This window comes from Rissa tridactyla, chromosome 23, assembly GCF_028500815.1.
Source record: "Rissa tridactyla isolate bRisTri1 chromosome 23, bRisTri1.patW.cur.20221130, whole genome shotgun sequence".
Lineage (NCBI taxonomy): Eukaryota > Metazoa > Chordata > Aves > Charadriiformes > Laridae > Rissa > Rissa tridactyla.
This window is the reverse complement of record NC_071488.1, coordinates 2,160,630-2,175,938: the sequence shown is the minus strand read 5'-3', so window position 1 is coordinate 2,175,938 and position 15,309 is coordinate 2,160,630. Positions and strand designations below refer to the sequence as shown.

The 15,309-nt window shown below is 71.5% G+C and overlaps 1 protein-coding gene across 1 annotated transcript; it reads right to left on the bottom strand.

Annotated features, from left to right (window-relative positions):
- Positions 1-2,585: 2,585 nt before the first annotated feature.
- Positions 2,586-14,672, bottom strand: IGSF9 (immunoglobulin superfamily member 9). The gene is given in 26 exon segments (XM_054182845.1): positions 2,586-2,846; positions 3,035-3,056; positions 3,058-3,181; positions 3,489-3,571; positions 3,573-3,653; positions 3,655-4,041; positions 4,043-4,431; positions 4,434-4,822; positions 5,188-5,233; positions 5,442-5,612; positions 6,015-6,041; positions 6,044-6,098; positions 6,305-6,555; positions 6,687-6,862; positions 6,959-7,082; positions 7,234-7,384; positions 7,693-7,809; positions 7,960-8,101; positions 8,181-8,328; positions 8,464-8,609; positions 8,814-8,955; positions 9,137-9,254; positions 9,514-9,665; positions 9,796-9,948; positions 13,886-14,077; positions 14,323-14,672. Coding segments are annotated over 26 exon segments (4,050 nt in total). The 5' UTR covers positions 14,381-14,672; the 3' UTR covers positions 2,586-2,640.
- Between the last annotated feature and the right edge of the window lie 637 nt (positions 14,673-15,309).

The window sequence follows — 15,309 nt, the reverse complement described above, 5'->3', positions numbered from 1 at the left end:
CCGGGGCAGCCCCGCCACCACCGCGCCCCGGGGGCGGCCCCGCCCCGCCCGGCCCCGCGGGATGGGGACCGTGGTGGTAGTGCGGGACATCGGGGGGTCGCGGTGGCAGGGGGCCACCGGGGCTGCGTGGGGACATCGGGGCTGCCGTGGGGACGAGGCAGCCGCTGTGGTTGGGGGACGTCGGGGCTTTGGGGAGGGACAGGGTGGCCGCGGTGGCAGGGGGACAGGGGGGTTGTGGTGGCCAGAGGATGGCCGTGGTGGCCCAGGTGAGGACGGGATGGTTGTGGTGGGGACGGGGTGGCTGCGGTGGCAGGGGACAGAGTGGCCACGGTGGGGACAGGCTGGCCACACAGTGTTTGAGGGACATCAGGGTTTTGGTGGGGACAGGGTGGCCGCAGCGGCAGGGGGTTAGGGGGGCTGGGATGACCATGGTGGCAACCACCAGCACGGTGGCAGAGGGGGGACAACGCTGTGATGGTGACAGGGCGCGGCTGTGGTAGAAGGGGGCACGGTCACCACGGTGGCAGGGACCACCAGGGCCTGACCATGGTGGCAGGGGGACAGGGCGGGGGGCTGCGGGCCCTGCAGGGACTCGGCCTCCCCAGCACCCGCCGTGTCCCCGGCGGCGCAGGGAGGGACGATGGCGCTTGCACAAGTCCCGTCTCCATGGGAAGCGCGACCAAAACAACAAACAAAACCTCGGCCCGAAGCCACCGTCCGCCTCCGGAATGGGTGGCAGGGCCACCGCCACGGCGTCCCCGCTACCCCACCCACCCCTCAGCACCCAAAATCCACCCCGGGCTCTGCACCCACCCTCCCGAGCCAGCCCGAGGTGCCACCGTCCTCTGGAGCTCAGCTGCCATCATGCTGGGGACCAGCCGTGGAGCGTCCCCCCCCCCACCCCGTGGTGGCCAGTGCCCCTCCTGCACCCATGGGTGCCACGTGGCGGGTTGTGTGTTGTCCCTGATGTCCCCCATGCTCCCCCCCCGGGTTGTGGGTGTCCCCCGGGGATTTCTGGTGGGGTTTCCCGTGGCTTCGGTGACATGGCTGCATGGCTGAGGGACACAGGGATGAGGGAACCAGGGCAGGGGAGTGGCACATGGCATGGGGAAGGGGGGTGACCCCTAGGGACAGGGGTGACAAGGTCAGGGGGTGACAAGGAGGTGCAAGAATGGGGGTAGGGTTAGGGGTGACAGGACGAGGGTGGCCCAGTGGCGGGTCCCACGGCGACAGCTTTACGAGTGACACAGGGGGGCAGGACCCATGGCCGGGGGGAGGCCCAGGGTGACAGAGAGCAGGACGGGGATGATACAGGGGGACAGGTCCCATGGGGGTGACACAGGGTGACACAGAGAACAGGAAAACGCTGACAGGGGCAGGCTCCTGGAGTCACGCGGGCAGGGGGTAAGAGAGGGTGATTTGGGGACAGGACCCCTGGGGGCAGCGTGGGGGCAATAAGGGGACAGGACCCCCGGGGGTGGCACAGGGCAGGACCCCCAGGGGTGGCATGGGGACAGGGCTGGGGACGACACGGAGGTGAGGGGGTGGCACAGGGCGGGATGCCGGGGGGACGCAGGGGACGTGGGGGGACAGGGGTGGCACTGACGCGGGGGACAGAGGGGGACCGGGGGACACGGGGCAGGACCAGGGGGCACGACGTGACGTCGGGCGGGCGGGGGGGTGACGCTGACGGGCAGAAGGGGGTGACACGGGGGACGGGGGGGGGTGACGCGGGTGGACGCGGCGGGTTGGCACGCGGGGGGGGGGCCCCCGGGGGTGGCCGTGGGGACATGGCGGGTCGCCCCGCCGTGACCCGCGGCGGAGCCCACGGGGCGACCCCCGGCGCGGCGCGGGGCGGGGCCGATGACGTAGCGCGGCCGGGGCCCCGCCCCCGTGACGCGCTCCCGCGGCGTGACCATATAAGGGCACGAGGCGCGCAGGGCCCCGCCCCGCGCTGAGCCGCCGCCAGCGACCGCCCCGCGTGGGGGGGGGGCGCACCGGGAGGAAGCGGGGGGGGGGGCACGACACCGGAGACCCTTCTGGGGGGGGGGGACACGGGGAGGAGGCGGGGGGGCACCGGGAGACCCGTCCGGGGGGGGCGGCAGCCAGAGACCCTTCTAGGGGGGCACCGGAGGAGACGGGAGGGGAGGGGGGGGGACACCGAGAGGAGGTGGGGGGGACGGGGAGACCCTTCGCGGGGGGGGGACGGACGACGGGGACACCAGGAGGGGAGCCTGCGCACAGCTTGGGGACGGAGAAGATGGGGGGGGGACGGGAGGGGGTCGGGGAAGATGGAGGAGGGGGATGCAGCGGGATGAGGAGGAGAGGGGATATGGGGGGGGGGCGGGGGGGATACAGGAGGATGGAGAGGGGGGGGTGATGGGGAGAGGCCCCCAGGGGTGCAGGGAGCACCAGGACGGGTATTTGGGGGGTGTGTGTGTCGGGGGGAGTGACAGGACCCCGTGGGGGGGCTGCGTGCCCTGGGGCCGGGGGTGGTGGGTGCCCCGGGGTTGGGGGGTATGGTGGCACCCGTCCCCCTGACACACAGGAGCCATCGCTGCTCTCGCCCCTCTTTATTCACCCCCAACCGCTCTCTGCCCGGGGGAGGGGGGGGGTCCCCGGGGTGTGGGGGGGTCCTCCCTAGAGCAGGGTGGCCAACTCGAAGCGCTCGGCGCAGCACCCGCGGGGGTCCAGGCGCTGCTGCCGCCGCTGCTGGGTCACCTCCCTGCGACGCCGGGACGTCGCCAGCTCCTGGCGCAAGGCCGTGCCGCGTTCCGGGGGGGCACCCGCCGCCGCCAACGCCTCCGCCGACACCGAGCTCACCGGGGAGGAGCCGCCGCCGGGCTCTGCGGGGAGACAGGACGCGTCCGGCCCCGCTGCGTCACCCACCCGCGAGGCCACCCCTGGGGACGCGGGTGCCAAAGGGCCCTGCCACCCCCATTCTCCCCATGGCCTGGCTCTGGGAAGCGGGGGGGGAACAGCCCACGGCGGTTGGGGGGGAGGGAGGTCCGGGAGCAGGGGGGTCCACACTCACTCTGCCGCTCCAGGTCGCGCATGGGCGATGGTGGAGACGGGTCGGGCCGGGTCCCCGCTGCGATAGAGCTGCAGCGCCTGGAGGATGTCGGATTCCAGGGCGAACTCCGCGTCCCACTCGTAGTTCTCGTCCACCGAGGTGTTCCTCCTGCGGGGGACGGGCGTCAGGGACAGTCCCCACACGGCCACCCCCAGGGATGTGGGGGGGGGGGGGGGGGGGGGCTGGCAGGGATGCTGCAGGAGGGCGAGGGGGGGGTCAGGGATGCTGCAGGGAGAGCTGGGGTGGTCCCCAAGGATGAGGGATGGCAGGGACCCCATAGCAGGGTGTCCCCCCGCTGCCACAGGGGGTGGGAGGCAGCATGGCGGCTCCACGCCAGGACCCCCCCCCGCGGGCCAGGCTGGGAGCTGCCGCGGCATGAGGCGGCTCGTCCCCGGGCATCCTGCCCGCGGCTCACCTCTTCCCGGTGCTGCCGAGCGCCGCATCCATCCTCGCCCTGCCCTCCTCCGCCGCCGAGCCTCCGCTGGGCCAGCTGCCCCCCTTCCCCGAGGCGGGGGGCCAGGCAGTTGCCCCCCAGGGGGGGCGCCACCGAGGGGGGCCGCAAGAAGGAGCCGCTGCCCCGGGCCGCTGCTCTGGCTGGTCAAACTGCCCCGCAGCAGCTTCTCCGGGGGCGCAGGGTCCGGCGGCCGGCCCGGTGCCCACCGGGGCTCCGCGGGGCCGGAGGGGGGCATGGCCTCAGTCCTGGGGTGAGCCGGGGGGGTGGGGGGCTGCAGGGTGGCCCCGGGGGAGCCAGGCCAGGCGGGGGTGCCGGGCAGCGAGGCCTTGGCGGGACCCACGGGCAGTTTGGGGGGCTTGAGGAAAGCAGGGGTGACGTTGGCACTTGTGTCATTGCAGTCCGGGCACAGCGTCCGCCCCGCGCCCTGCGGGGAGCCCCCAGCCCCCGGTGGGGGGCTGGCGGCGGGGTCTGGCTGGCCACCGGCGTGGCTGGGCTCAGCCAGCTCCTCCGGGGGGCGGCCAGTCGCCGTCGACGCACATCTCCTTGAAGAAGGGCAGGCTCAGGTACTGGAGGATCCCGCTCTGGGCCGGGGGGGCGGCCGGCTGCCGACTGCACCCCAGGCTGGGGCTGGGGGTGGCCGGGGGTGCCAGGGGGGGCCGGGAGGAGCCCTCGAGGGGCAGCGAGTCCCACAGGGCGCTGGCGGGGCTGGGGCAGGGTGCGGCGCTGGGGGGGCTGTCGCGCAGCTCCTCCCGGGTGCTGTAAGGCAGGGTGGCGGCGGCGGCGGAGGCCACGGGGCTGATGTTGATGATGCAGAGTGCCGCCGCCGCCTCGTCCACGGGGCTGCTGCTGCCGTAGCCAAAGTAGCGGCCCTGGCGGTAGCCGGCGGCACGGGCTCCCGACCGGCTTGGCCCATGGGACGGGGGCGCAGAGAGACCCCCTTGCGCCAGATGGGCTCCTCCTCCTCCTCCTCGGGCAGCTGCAGGTAGGGCTGCGGCCCCGGGGGATGCGTCTCCGGCTGGGCGTAGGGCAGCCCCCCAAAGCCGCTCTCCTGCGGCCGCGTGTCGGTCTCCACCACGAAGCGTCCGTCGGGGCCGCGGCAGATGCGCTCCAGGGGCACGTGCTCCCCGACGTGGCTCTCGTACAGGGCGTACCGCGAGCCAGCCCCGGCAATGCTGAGACCCAGGCTGGTGCCGGCTTTCTCGCCCCACAGCAGCGTCCGGCGTAGGCTCCGGTAGGGAGACGGCTGCAGCTTCAGCTTCACAGTGCTGTCTGGGCTACCAGAGCCACGAGAATTTCTGTAAGGAAGAAGGGAGACGCTGCAGCATCCTCCATCCCGGCTCCGGGCTCGTCTGGCTGTCCCCTGTGCCGGGAGAGCGCGTGCCGGGCACCGTGGCGGCAGGGACCGTGACCCCGCAGCGCTGCTGCGGAGCTCGACAGACCTGCTCCCGCGCTCTCTGATCCTTCCTTCAGCCCAAACTCCCCGGGGAACCCCAGCACCCCGTTCCTAATGCCACCCTCTGCGGCCAGCGGCGGTGGCGGGGGGGCGGCCGCCCCTCAGACTGTCCCTCTGCCCCCAGCCAGCAGCGGGTGAGCGATGGGGAGCGCAGCGAGACAGGGAGGGAGCGGGACGGGGAGGGAGCGTGGCCATGGCGTGACTTACTGCGGAGGTGGAAGCTTCTTGCTGGGGGAGAAGACGAGTGGTGGATCTGGAAGGTCATGAGAACACAAGGGGAATCACACGGCGAGCAACGCAAAGTGATGATGAGGCGACGGCAGCACCCAAACTCAGCCCTACGACCGCCCCTGGTGAGTCCCCCAGCCCCGGGCTGGCCTGTCCCCTCCCCGGGCCCTGCGCTTCCAGCTCTCCGCGAACCCCGGGATCCAGGCGCCTGCACCCATCCGGCCGGCTCCTACCTTGCCTTCGCTTCTGGACGCGCGCGGCTCGCCGGCGGTTCATGATGCAGGCGGCCATGGTGCTAAAGATGACGGCCACGCTGAGGAAGCAGATCCCCCCGATGACCCCGGCCAGCACCGGCTGCGGCAGGAGCTCCGGCAGCTGGGTGCGAGACGGATACACCTCCATGCCTAGGCCGGAGAGGACACACTGTCAGAGGCTCGGTTACCTGCGGAGCACGCCGGCACGGCCTCCCTCATGTTGCCAGAACCACAGGAATTAACAGCAAAGCCTCGTTTCTCGCCCCTCGGGGGCTGCTCTGCCCCTGGGTGGACCCCCGTGCCCTGCACCGTGCCGGGAAGCTCCGCGCGGAGCTCTCCCGCTATGGTCTCCGTAAGACTAAAGTCACACCAGAGCCGCACACGGAGATGGGGGTTCCCATGGCGTCCTGCTCTGGGTGCTGCGGCCCCCGGTCTAGCGCAGCCGGGAGGCTCCGGGGTGGGAGCGGCGTGACGAGAAACCTCGCTGTTTGGGAAGATCCCAGACCACGCCGGGCACTTCGCACCTCCGCTTTCTGTCCCCCCAGGGCTCACCTGCCGTGGAGACGTTCACCGTGTTGCTGGATCGCTGATGTAGCTGCCAGCAAAGGCCACCAGTCGGAACTCATAGAAGGCGTCCTGGGGGAGCGAAGGGCCATTAGCCTTGTCGGCACGGTGGCCAGCCAAGCCTCAGCCCACAGGGCTGCGGAGCCGAGCAGCTCCGCGGCATCGCCACATGTCCCAGCTCCGGGCAGCAGCGATGCGAGGAGATCTGACCCCCTCCCTTGCCTGCGGCCCCCCCAGAACTGCCCCCGCAGCCAGGGAGCGGCCGGTCCGATTCCCACCTTGATGAGTCCTGGCACCAGGACCTGGGTCTTGGTGCTGGGGATGGAGCGGTCCAGCACCTCCCAACCGCCCTTGTCCTGCCGCAGCTCCAGCGCGTAACCGCTCAGCGCCACCGAGAACTGAGCCGGGGGCTCCCACCGCAGCAGGACCCCGCGCGCGGTCTCGTTGGCGGTCAGAGCCTGCGGCGGGGAGAGGAAGACGCGCACGGTCATGGCCGGCGGCTCCGGAGGCACTGTGGTCACTGGGAAGCCTGAGGAGAAAGGGGATGCTGGGGTGGGGGGCGATGCAGGCGGAGAGCGGGGCAGACACAGGAGCCTCCATGGGTTTGAGGGCTCTGGGGGGACGGGGGCTGCTTTGGGGAGCACAGGGGTCCCCTCTTACCCCTGGGCACGGAGGTGACGATCTGGCTGAAGGGGCCGCTGCCCAGCTTGTTCTGGGCCAGGACGCTGAACTGGTAGCTCATGTCCGGCTGCAGATTCTCCACCAAGAGGTGCTGAGCCCCCACCGGCACCGAGAGCGACACCCAGTCGTGATGCGCCCGGGGCGGATGCTTCACCCTGAGAGGATGCGGGACCTGTGAGTCCAGAGCTGAGGGTCCCAGGTGGGGCGGAGGAGGGGGGAGTGGGACACCGGAGCCTGCCCACGGGACTCACAGCGGTGTGTACCAGACGCTGAACCTCTGGAAATAACCCCCGTCAAAGCCCGGCTCCCAGGAGATGTTGGCTGCCAGCAGGAGCGGGAGCACGGAGACGTTGGTGACAGCGTGAGGACTGGTACCTGGTGGGGGGAAGCAGAGAGAAGACCCATCAGACCGGGTTAGCTGGGACAACAGCCGTGCAGGGGCATTCCCATCCCTTCCAGCACAGGGAGGCCGGCGTTTTCCACCCCAGCACCCACGGCACCTCCCTCCCGGGGACCGACAACTCACCCAGCACGTGGACGGAGGTGGCGGTGCTAACGCTGGCCACCTGGTTGGTGGCCGCGCACTCCCAGACCCCGTGCTGCTCCTTGACGAGGGGGCGGAAGACGAGGCTGCTGTTCCCATCCACCTGGGCACCGCTCCTCCCCGCGCTGCCCACCTGCACGGCAAGGCACGGACAACGCTGACGGGGGGCGACCACCCAGGGCTGGCACAGCCGACACGATCCACCCCCGTGGGGCCGGGGTTCAGGAACTGAGGGGCAGGATTTTACCCCGATTTCTTAGGGGGCAACGCAAGCAAAGTGCCCCGAGCCCTTTCTCCCGCAGGAACGAGGAGAGATGTGACCCTGTAGCGTCCGCAGGGACACAGACACGGGGGACTGTCCTGGAGCGATGCCCCAGGAGCCAAAAGCAGCGTCCACCTCCCAAGAGGGCTCAGTCTGTTCCCCGGAGCCCCGGCTCCTACCTTCGTCCAGGTGATAGTTGGGGGGGGATCCCCGTGGGCGGCGCAGGGGATGACCAGCTCCCGGCCCACCTCCTGGAAGTATTCCTCCTTGGGGCGCACCGTGAAGGCGGGGGGGTCCTGGAAAGCAGACACGCTGCAGGCTCGTCGGGAGGCGGGACGGGGCGCAGACCCGCAGCAGGGCCGGGCGAGGGGCACGCAGGGCAGCCGGGGCTGCTGGCAGGGCAGGGCTCGGGGGGCTCGGGCAGCGCGCCCACCGCCCGGGCTCACCTTCAGCAGGACACGGGTGGGCTGGGACTCGCCAGCGGTGCCGTAGCTGTTGTACGGGGTGCACGCGTACACTCCCAGCGCGTCGTCGTTCCCCGTCGCAATGATGATGGAGCCGTCCGGTCTCATGGACCAGCCAGGGGAGCTGGGAGAGGGGGACGCGGGGTCAGGACGAGGGGCTCGGGGAGGGGGGGGGTGGGAAGGCAGGGGGGGGCGCAAGCGGCCGTACCTTGTCCAGCTCCAGCGGGCGCCCGTCCCTCGTCCAGCTGACGGAGAGCAGCGGGGGGTTGGCCCTGGTGGGGCAGCGGATCACACCCTGCATCCCCTTGGGCAGGTGGGTCTCCGGGCGCATGGCGGTCACCTGCGCCGGATCTGCGAGGACAAACAGGGCGTCAGGGCCCGCGTGAGGGCGGCAGGGGGTCCCCGGGGCAACCGAAGGGGCACCCCCTTCCTGAGCGGAGCGGGGACAGCGTGGCCCGGGCTCGCAGGGGACCGCGGGGCTCTTACACAGCACTGTGACGAAGGCCGAGGCAGACGGTGGCTTCCACAGCCCGTTGCTGGGGATGCAGGTGTATTTGCCGGCATCATCCGGGGTCGTTCGCTGGAGCAAGAGGCTCCCGTCCACCAGGACGCGGACCCGAGGCTGGAGGCGGCTGCGAGGGGAAGGGGTGACAGTGATGAGCGGCGCGGCCGGGACCGTCCCCGCTGCCCTGGGATGAGCGAACCCCCCTCGCCACGCACCCAGCCAACCCGTCGCGCTTAGATCCAGGCTCCGCAGGGCCACAGCAGGCTCCTGGCCCCGGCACTGCTGGCAGGAGCCCGCGGCCACCGTGATGCCATCCCCGTCCCCGCTGTACCTGAGGTGGAAGACATTGGTGCTGCCCTGGAACCAGGTGTAGGTGAGGTTTCCCGGGTACGCCTCGGCCTGGCACGCCAGAAAGGCATCTTGCGAGATGTTAACGGTGACGTTCTGGGGTGGCACCACGATGACGGGTGGCCCTGCAGTGTGGGGCGAGGGGACGGTGAGGGATGGGGGCAGGGGACGGCCTCAGCTGCTCCCCGAAACCTGCCATATCTGCGCCTGCCCCAAAACCAACCCCCTCCCCGTGCCGTGGCTCCCCCCGTGCCCTGCGGCAGCACCCAGTGGGGCGGCCAGGGCTGGGAGAGCACCCGCTCTTACCCTGCACGAGCACGCGGGTGGTGTGGGTGATGGTGCCTTCCTTGCTGGAAGCATGGCAGGTGTAGGTGCCGGCGCTGGCGCGCTCCACGACGGCGATGCTCAGCGTCCCGTTCCTCACCTGCAACGGCATCGGGTGCATGGCACGGCCACCAAGGGACAGGACACCCTCAGGAACACGGCGCTGCGGGCAGGGCCGGTGGCAGGAGGCGGGTGCCACGGCGGCGGGGACGGGCGCCCGCTCTCCAGCCGAGCGGAGTCGCGTTGCTCTGCACGCCCGGCTGCCCCGCGAGACCCTGGCCGAGGTTGGGGGCCGGGGGGGGGGGGACGGGACGACGACGCATCACAGCAGGGGGTAACCGGTGGTTTGCCGTCCTCACCTGCACTGTGTCCCCACTCTGGACAGCCAGGTCACTCCTCTTCCAGATGACAACGGGCTGGGGGTTGCCGACAGCCGTGCAGGTAAGGCTCAGCGCGTCCTGGTCCCGCACCTCCACGAAGGCAGGGGGGGTCTCCAGGAAGGTGGGGGGCGCTGTCAAGACAAATCCAGACCCTCACACCCCCAGGTCTGGCTCAACTGGTCTTGGAAGACCAGCGCTCCCAGTCCCAGATCTTGGCCGGCGCTGGGGCGGGCAGCGACGGAGGGTGGGATCAGCCGGTACCGTTGACGGTGAGGTGGATCCAGGTGCCGTTCTGGAAGTCGGCGTCGGTGCTGTGGCGGTCGAGGAAGAGCACGCGGCACTCGTACCAGCCTTGGTCCTCGGCGCGCAGGAGGTCGATGCGCAGCGAGGCGCCTTCCTCGATCCGCACGCGACCTGCGCAGCCAGACGCTGCCGTCACGACCAGCGCTGCTGGCTCGGGGGCAGCCGTGGTCCCCAGGTCACCCACCGCCCCGGGGCGCCTGCCCACGCCGCGCTCGCCCCCGCCGCGGGCTCAGCGGCTTCCCCGGGGAAGCGGGGCCGACTGCCCCACTTGGCAGCGGCAGGGCCCGCCTGCGCGGCCGGGCCACGCTCGGGCTGCTTCTGCCTCAGCCGGCGCCGCAGGGGGCTGGGAACGGCCGCGGGACAAAAGCCGGGGCAGCCACGCCGTGGTGGCCGTTGGTCACACCGACGTTTAGCGCCGCGTGTCCTGCTGCTGTCCGGGGGGAGGGGAACCGGGGGAAGACGCGGCGGTGGGCTCTGCCACGGGTCCCTGCATAGGGTGGCCGTGGCAGGGACCCCCCCCACACCACCACCAGCCCCCGGTAATGGGGTCCCTGCGCCCAGAGCATCGCTCCCGGCGGCTGGACAAGAGCTGGCCCCTCCACCCCCTTGAGCTGCCAGCAAAATCCCTCCCCCTTTGCCTTCCAGGGACCGTTCCCCCGCAGCCTCAGCTGCCCTTTCCCGGGGGAGCCCCCCCCGGCCTTCTCACCCTTAGGAGCCCTGCTAAGCCCCGGGCACCCCCGCACCGTCCCCTCTCCCCGCGGCACGGGGAGGGCTCAGGCCGAACCCCTCGCCCGTCTCACAGCCACGAGCACGACAGACCCCCCTCCCAGGGGCACAGCGGCGGGGGGGGGCTCGCTCGGGCCAGGGGGGCCCTCGCCCTGAGCCGGCAGCGTCCCCGCGCCCCACGGCCTCTTTGATGAGGAGGAGGATAAGGGCGCAAGGCGACAGCGAGCGCAGCTCTTTAATCCCCTGGGCTATTATCAGAGCCATAATCGGCTCAGGCCAGCAGCAGGCAATTGGCTCAGCCCCAGCCGGGGTGCACAGGCAGCGCGCCCACCGCCCCGGCACCCCCGGGGCTACGTGCCCCCCACCCCGGAGCTGCTCCAGGCTGGGGATGAGGGTTTAGCCCCAGGAGTGCCATCGCCCCGGGGGACACAGACTCGCTCACAGCGGGCCACGGCAGGGCCATGGCCCCGTGGCAGCACCGCAGGCACCGGAGCCGCCCACGATGCTCCCGTCGACATCCCAGAGCTCCCGTCGACATCCCAGAGCTCCCGGGAACAGCATCATCCTGAAGCGTTTCCAACAAAGCAACTTTTGCCAAACCCCCCCCCCACCTCACCCCCCCCCGCCCCATCAGGTCTACCAAGGAGCTCGGTGTCACGGGTGGTCCCCATCCATTGCCGGAGCCACCGGAGCCCAGGTTGGGCACCACGCGGGTGCCACCGGCAGCGGGAAGCTGCCTCCCGCCAGACGAGCCTGGCGAGGAAGAGGAGGAGGAGCGGTGGGAGCCGGGCAGGCTGGTTTGGGCACAGGGAGTAGGCGGTTGAGGGACGGGATGGCACGCCGAGCGCCGAGGCCACGCGGTGCTGTGCGGGCCCAGCACACAAACACACGCAAACCCTTCCCAAAAGCGCCCGGAGGTTCTTCCAGCCACTGCAGACCCCCCTGCCTCGCCACATCTCCCACCCCTCTCCCCATGGACCACTCTGGTACTCCCACGGCAGATGCCGGGGACAGACGGGGGGAGCGGGGCGCCTCCGGCAGCATCCCGCGCTCGAGCATCCCTCACAACACCCTGGGCAAACCTCAAACGTGAGGCAGGGGGGCGGCAGGACAAGCTGGAGGGGTGGGAGCCACGGTAGAAGATCCCCTGGGACAAGGGGTCCTCCCACCGCTCACCCCAGAGCCGGCTCCCGCGCCGAGCCCTGGGAAGCGGGGCAGCTCCGGGGAGCTCTGGGAAACCCCATCCCTGCCTGCAGCTGCCAGCTCGAAGCCCCAGGAGCCGGGCGGGAGCAGCAGGAAGGGAACAAAGGTCCCTTTGGAAGGGATCAGAGCGCCCTGGGGACAGCCCCCAGCCTCCCCCTAATCCCCCCCCCCCCCCCCCCCCCCCCCGGCCCCGTGCCGGCCCCAGCCCCCTCCTCCTCTTCCACCACCCTGCCGATAAACAAAACCGCCGCTGCCCTCCAGACCAGCATCCCCCAGTGCCTGGCAACCGTCATTCAGAGGGACACAAAGGGGGCTGCAGCCCCAGCCGCCGCGCTCGCCGCCGGCAATGGGGTGCCAGAGCAGGCGGCCCGTCCAGGGACCACCAGCCCGCTTCAGGCCGGCTGACGGCAGGGGACAGCGGTCCGTGACACCGTGGGGGACGGTGGCACCTGGGGGAGAGCTGACTCCGCTTCCTCAAGTGTCCCCAGGATGCCCCAAATTGCCCCACGAGGGACGTGGGTGACAGCGGGGGCTCCCCAGCCGTGGGGTGACGCTTGATCTGCTCTGTCTGGGTAAGGCTGGAAGGAGAGGCTGCCCTCGCCCTTACCCTGCGGCCCCTTCCTTCCCTCCATCCCTTCCAGCCCCCAGAGGATTGAAAACAAGCCGCCCCCGCTGCCATGGTGACAGCCGCCAGCCCCCCCTGCCCACCCACCTCGCCCTCATTACAGCCACCAGACCCCTTCCCCCAGCGCATCCCCCCACCCCCGGCGCTGATCCCCAGCGGCCCAACCTGCTCCCCGGGCCAAGGGCAGCGCGGGCAGGAGCGGGCAGGGATGAGGGCAGCGCGGGCAGGACGCTGCCAGCCCCTTTCTGGGTAACCGGAGCTGCTGCGGCGAGGGGCCCCCGCAGGCAGCACCGGGCTCAGGTAACAGGAGCCCAGCCCCAGCAAAGCAGGTGCCTCATCGTCACCGTCACCGTCGGGTTTGTTGTCACGCCGGCCCCACGGAGCTGGCTACGGAGCCAAGGTGTTCCCAGGTGCCGGCTGGCAGCGGGGAGAGCCGAGGCGTTCCCCCAAAGTCGGTCTGCACAGCCCAGGGAAAGGCAGCAGCGCTCTGCCGCGGCCAGGCAGGAGAGCGGTTGGCTCAAACCTCGGCCTGACGCACATTTTTTTGGCAAGGGCCAGTTTGGGCAGCGGGCGCAGGCTCCTGACCCGGGCAGGATCCGTCTCTCTAGCCCTCCCCGTCCCGTGGGAGGATTTTGGTGCGTCGCTGCCACAGCTGCCAGCCCTTCCCTCCTCCCTAGCCATCCCCGAGGGATGCTCCCGTTGTCTTCACCTCCGCGCTCGCTGGGATCCCTCTCGCAGGGATCCCTCAAGGTCTGCCACCGCTTCACTTTAAATATCCGTAAAGAGGAGAATATCCCCCTCCCACGCCGCAGACCTTCCCCAGCACAGCTTTGCTCCAAATCCCGGCCAGCCCAGCACCGCCAATTAGTGGCTTCGCCAAAATCCCTTCCCCAGGCTCAACCTTCAAGCGACCCGCGTGGACCGAGGCGGTGGAGTGGCAGCACCCGAGGGGTCCGCAGCCTCTGGCACAGGGCACCTTGCTGTTACCGGCCCCAGTACTGAGCCGGTACGGTCACCGGCAGACGGCACAGCCCCGGTGCCAGCAAGTGGGTGCTCACCCGTCCCCATTCCCAAGTGGATGGTGCTGGGGGAGGCCTCGGGAGCCAGAGGCCACAGTGATGGGAGCGATAGCCAGCATGACGGGAGCTTCTCCCACCCTCTGTCCCGGCAGGGATCCCCACCGCAGCCGAGCTGGGTACCCACGTCCCCGGTGCCTCCTGCTCCAGCCATCCCTGGAGCTGCCGCGCAAGGAGGGGACTCTGCCCTGGCGTGGAGACCCCCACCAGCCCCACAACGTCCCCTCCTGCTGCCCGGGGCCGGAGGGAGCCCTGCGCTTCCCCACCGCCCCAGGAGCGTGATTAATGCGGTCTGACAGCGGCGGCCCTCGGCTGGGGCCCTGCCGAGGACAGCGGGGACACGGGACACCGGAGCCAGCCTGGGGGGACCTCGTGTGACTCCCCAGGACCACATAACCGCCCCGGCCATGGGACTCACCGATGTACTCCGGGTCCACCCGCGGCGAGTAGAGCCCGAACTTGATGAAGATGGGGAGGACGAAGCCGAAGCGGACCCACTCGATCACGTAGAGGGGGGGCCGGTCTTCGTGGGCATCCAGCAGGTCGCAGCCCAGCACCGTGCTCTCCCCGACTCGCCCCACCACGGCCCGGGACTCGCTCTGGCCGCTGCCTGCGGGGACCGAGGCGGGAGGGGGGGTCAGCCCCACCGGCGGGACGGGACCCTGCCGCCCCCCCCCCCCCCCCACCGACCCCGACACCCCCCGCCCGACGGCACCGACCGCGCCGCGGCACCACGTGTGTGCCATCCCCGCCGCCTCCCGGGGGCCCGGCACCGGCCGGACCGGCCCCGCCGGCATCGCGCCCGCTCCCGCCCCAGCCCCGGGCTCCCGGCCCGGCGGGACGGCGGCCCCTTACCCTCAGCGCCGGCGCCGGCGAGCAGGCTAAGGACGGCGGCGCGCAGCCACCACCGCATAGCCCAGATCCCCCCTTCAGGCGGCCCCGGCGGGACGGGACGGGGCGGGCGGCGGGTCACCGGGCTCCGGCGCGACGTCTCCGGGAGACCGACGCCTCAGGGCGGGCTCCGCGGCGCTGCCCACGGCGCACCGACCCCGGGTGGGGGGCGCTGGCGGCTCCGCGATCCCCGGCTCCTCATGCCCGTCCCGCCGAGGCTGGGCTGGGCTGGGCCCGGCTCGGCTCCGCTCCCCGCTCCGCTCCGCTCCCTCCGGCCGCCGCCGGGCGGCCGCAAACAAACCCGCGGCGCCGGGAGGGGCCGCCCCGGGCCCCGCCCCTGCCCCGCCCCCGCCCCGTTGCCACGGCGACAGCCAATGGAGAGCCCGGCGCAGCACGCCCCCGCGGCGGCCAATGGCGGAGCGGCGGCGGGCGCGGGGGCTGCTGGGAGTTGTAGTTCCGGTGGGAGCGGGACGGGGACACGGGGGGGAACATGGCGAGGGGAACGGGAGGCGGGGACACGGCGGGGGGGACACCCGTGGGACACTGGCACGGGCCGCGTGGGTGGCAGTGGTGTGTGACCAGGTGTGTGACACCGGGGTGCCCGCACGCGGCCTGGCCGGGAGGGTTGGCAGCGCATGGAGCCCACCCGGGGGCTGCTGCAGGCCGGGCACCGCCATGCCCAGCCGCGCCGTGCCGAGCCCTTCCCTGCCATACCACACCGTACACCATGCCGTGCCGAGCCATACCGAGCCATACCACACCATATCACGCCCTGCCGAGCCGTGCCATGCCATGCCGAGCCCTTCCCTGCCATACCACACCATACACCGTGCCGTGCCCAGCCATACCACACCACATCACACCCTGCCGAGCCATGCCAAGCCGTGCCGTGCCACACCACGCCATATACCCTATTAAGCCATGCCATGCCAAGCCGTGCCAAGCCATACC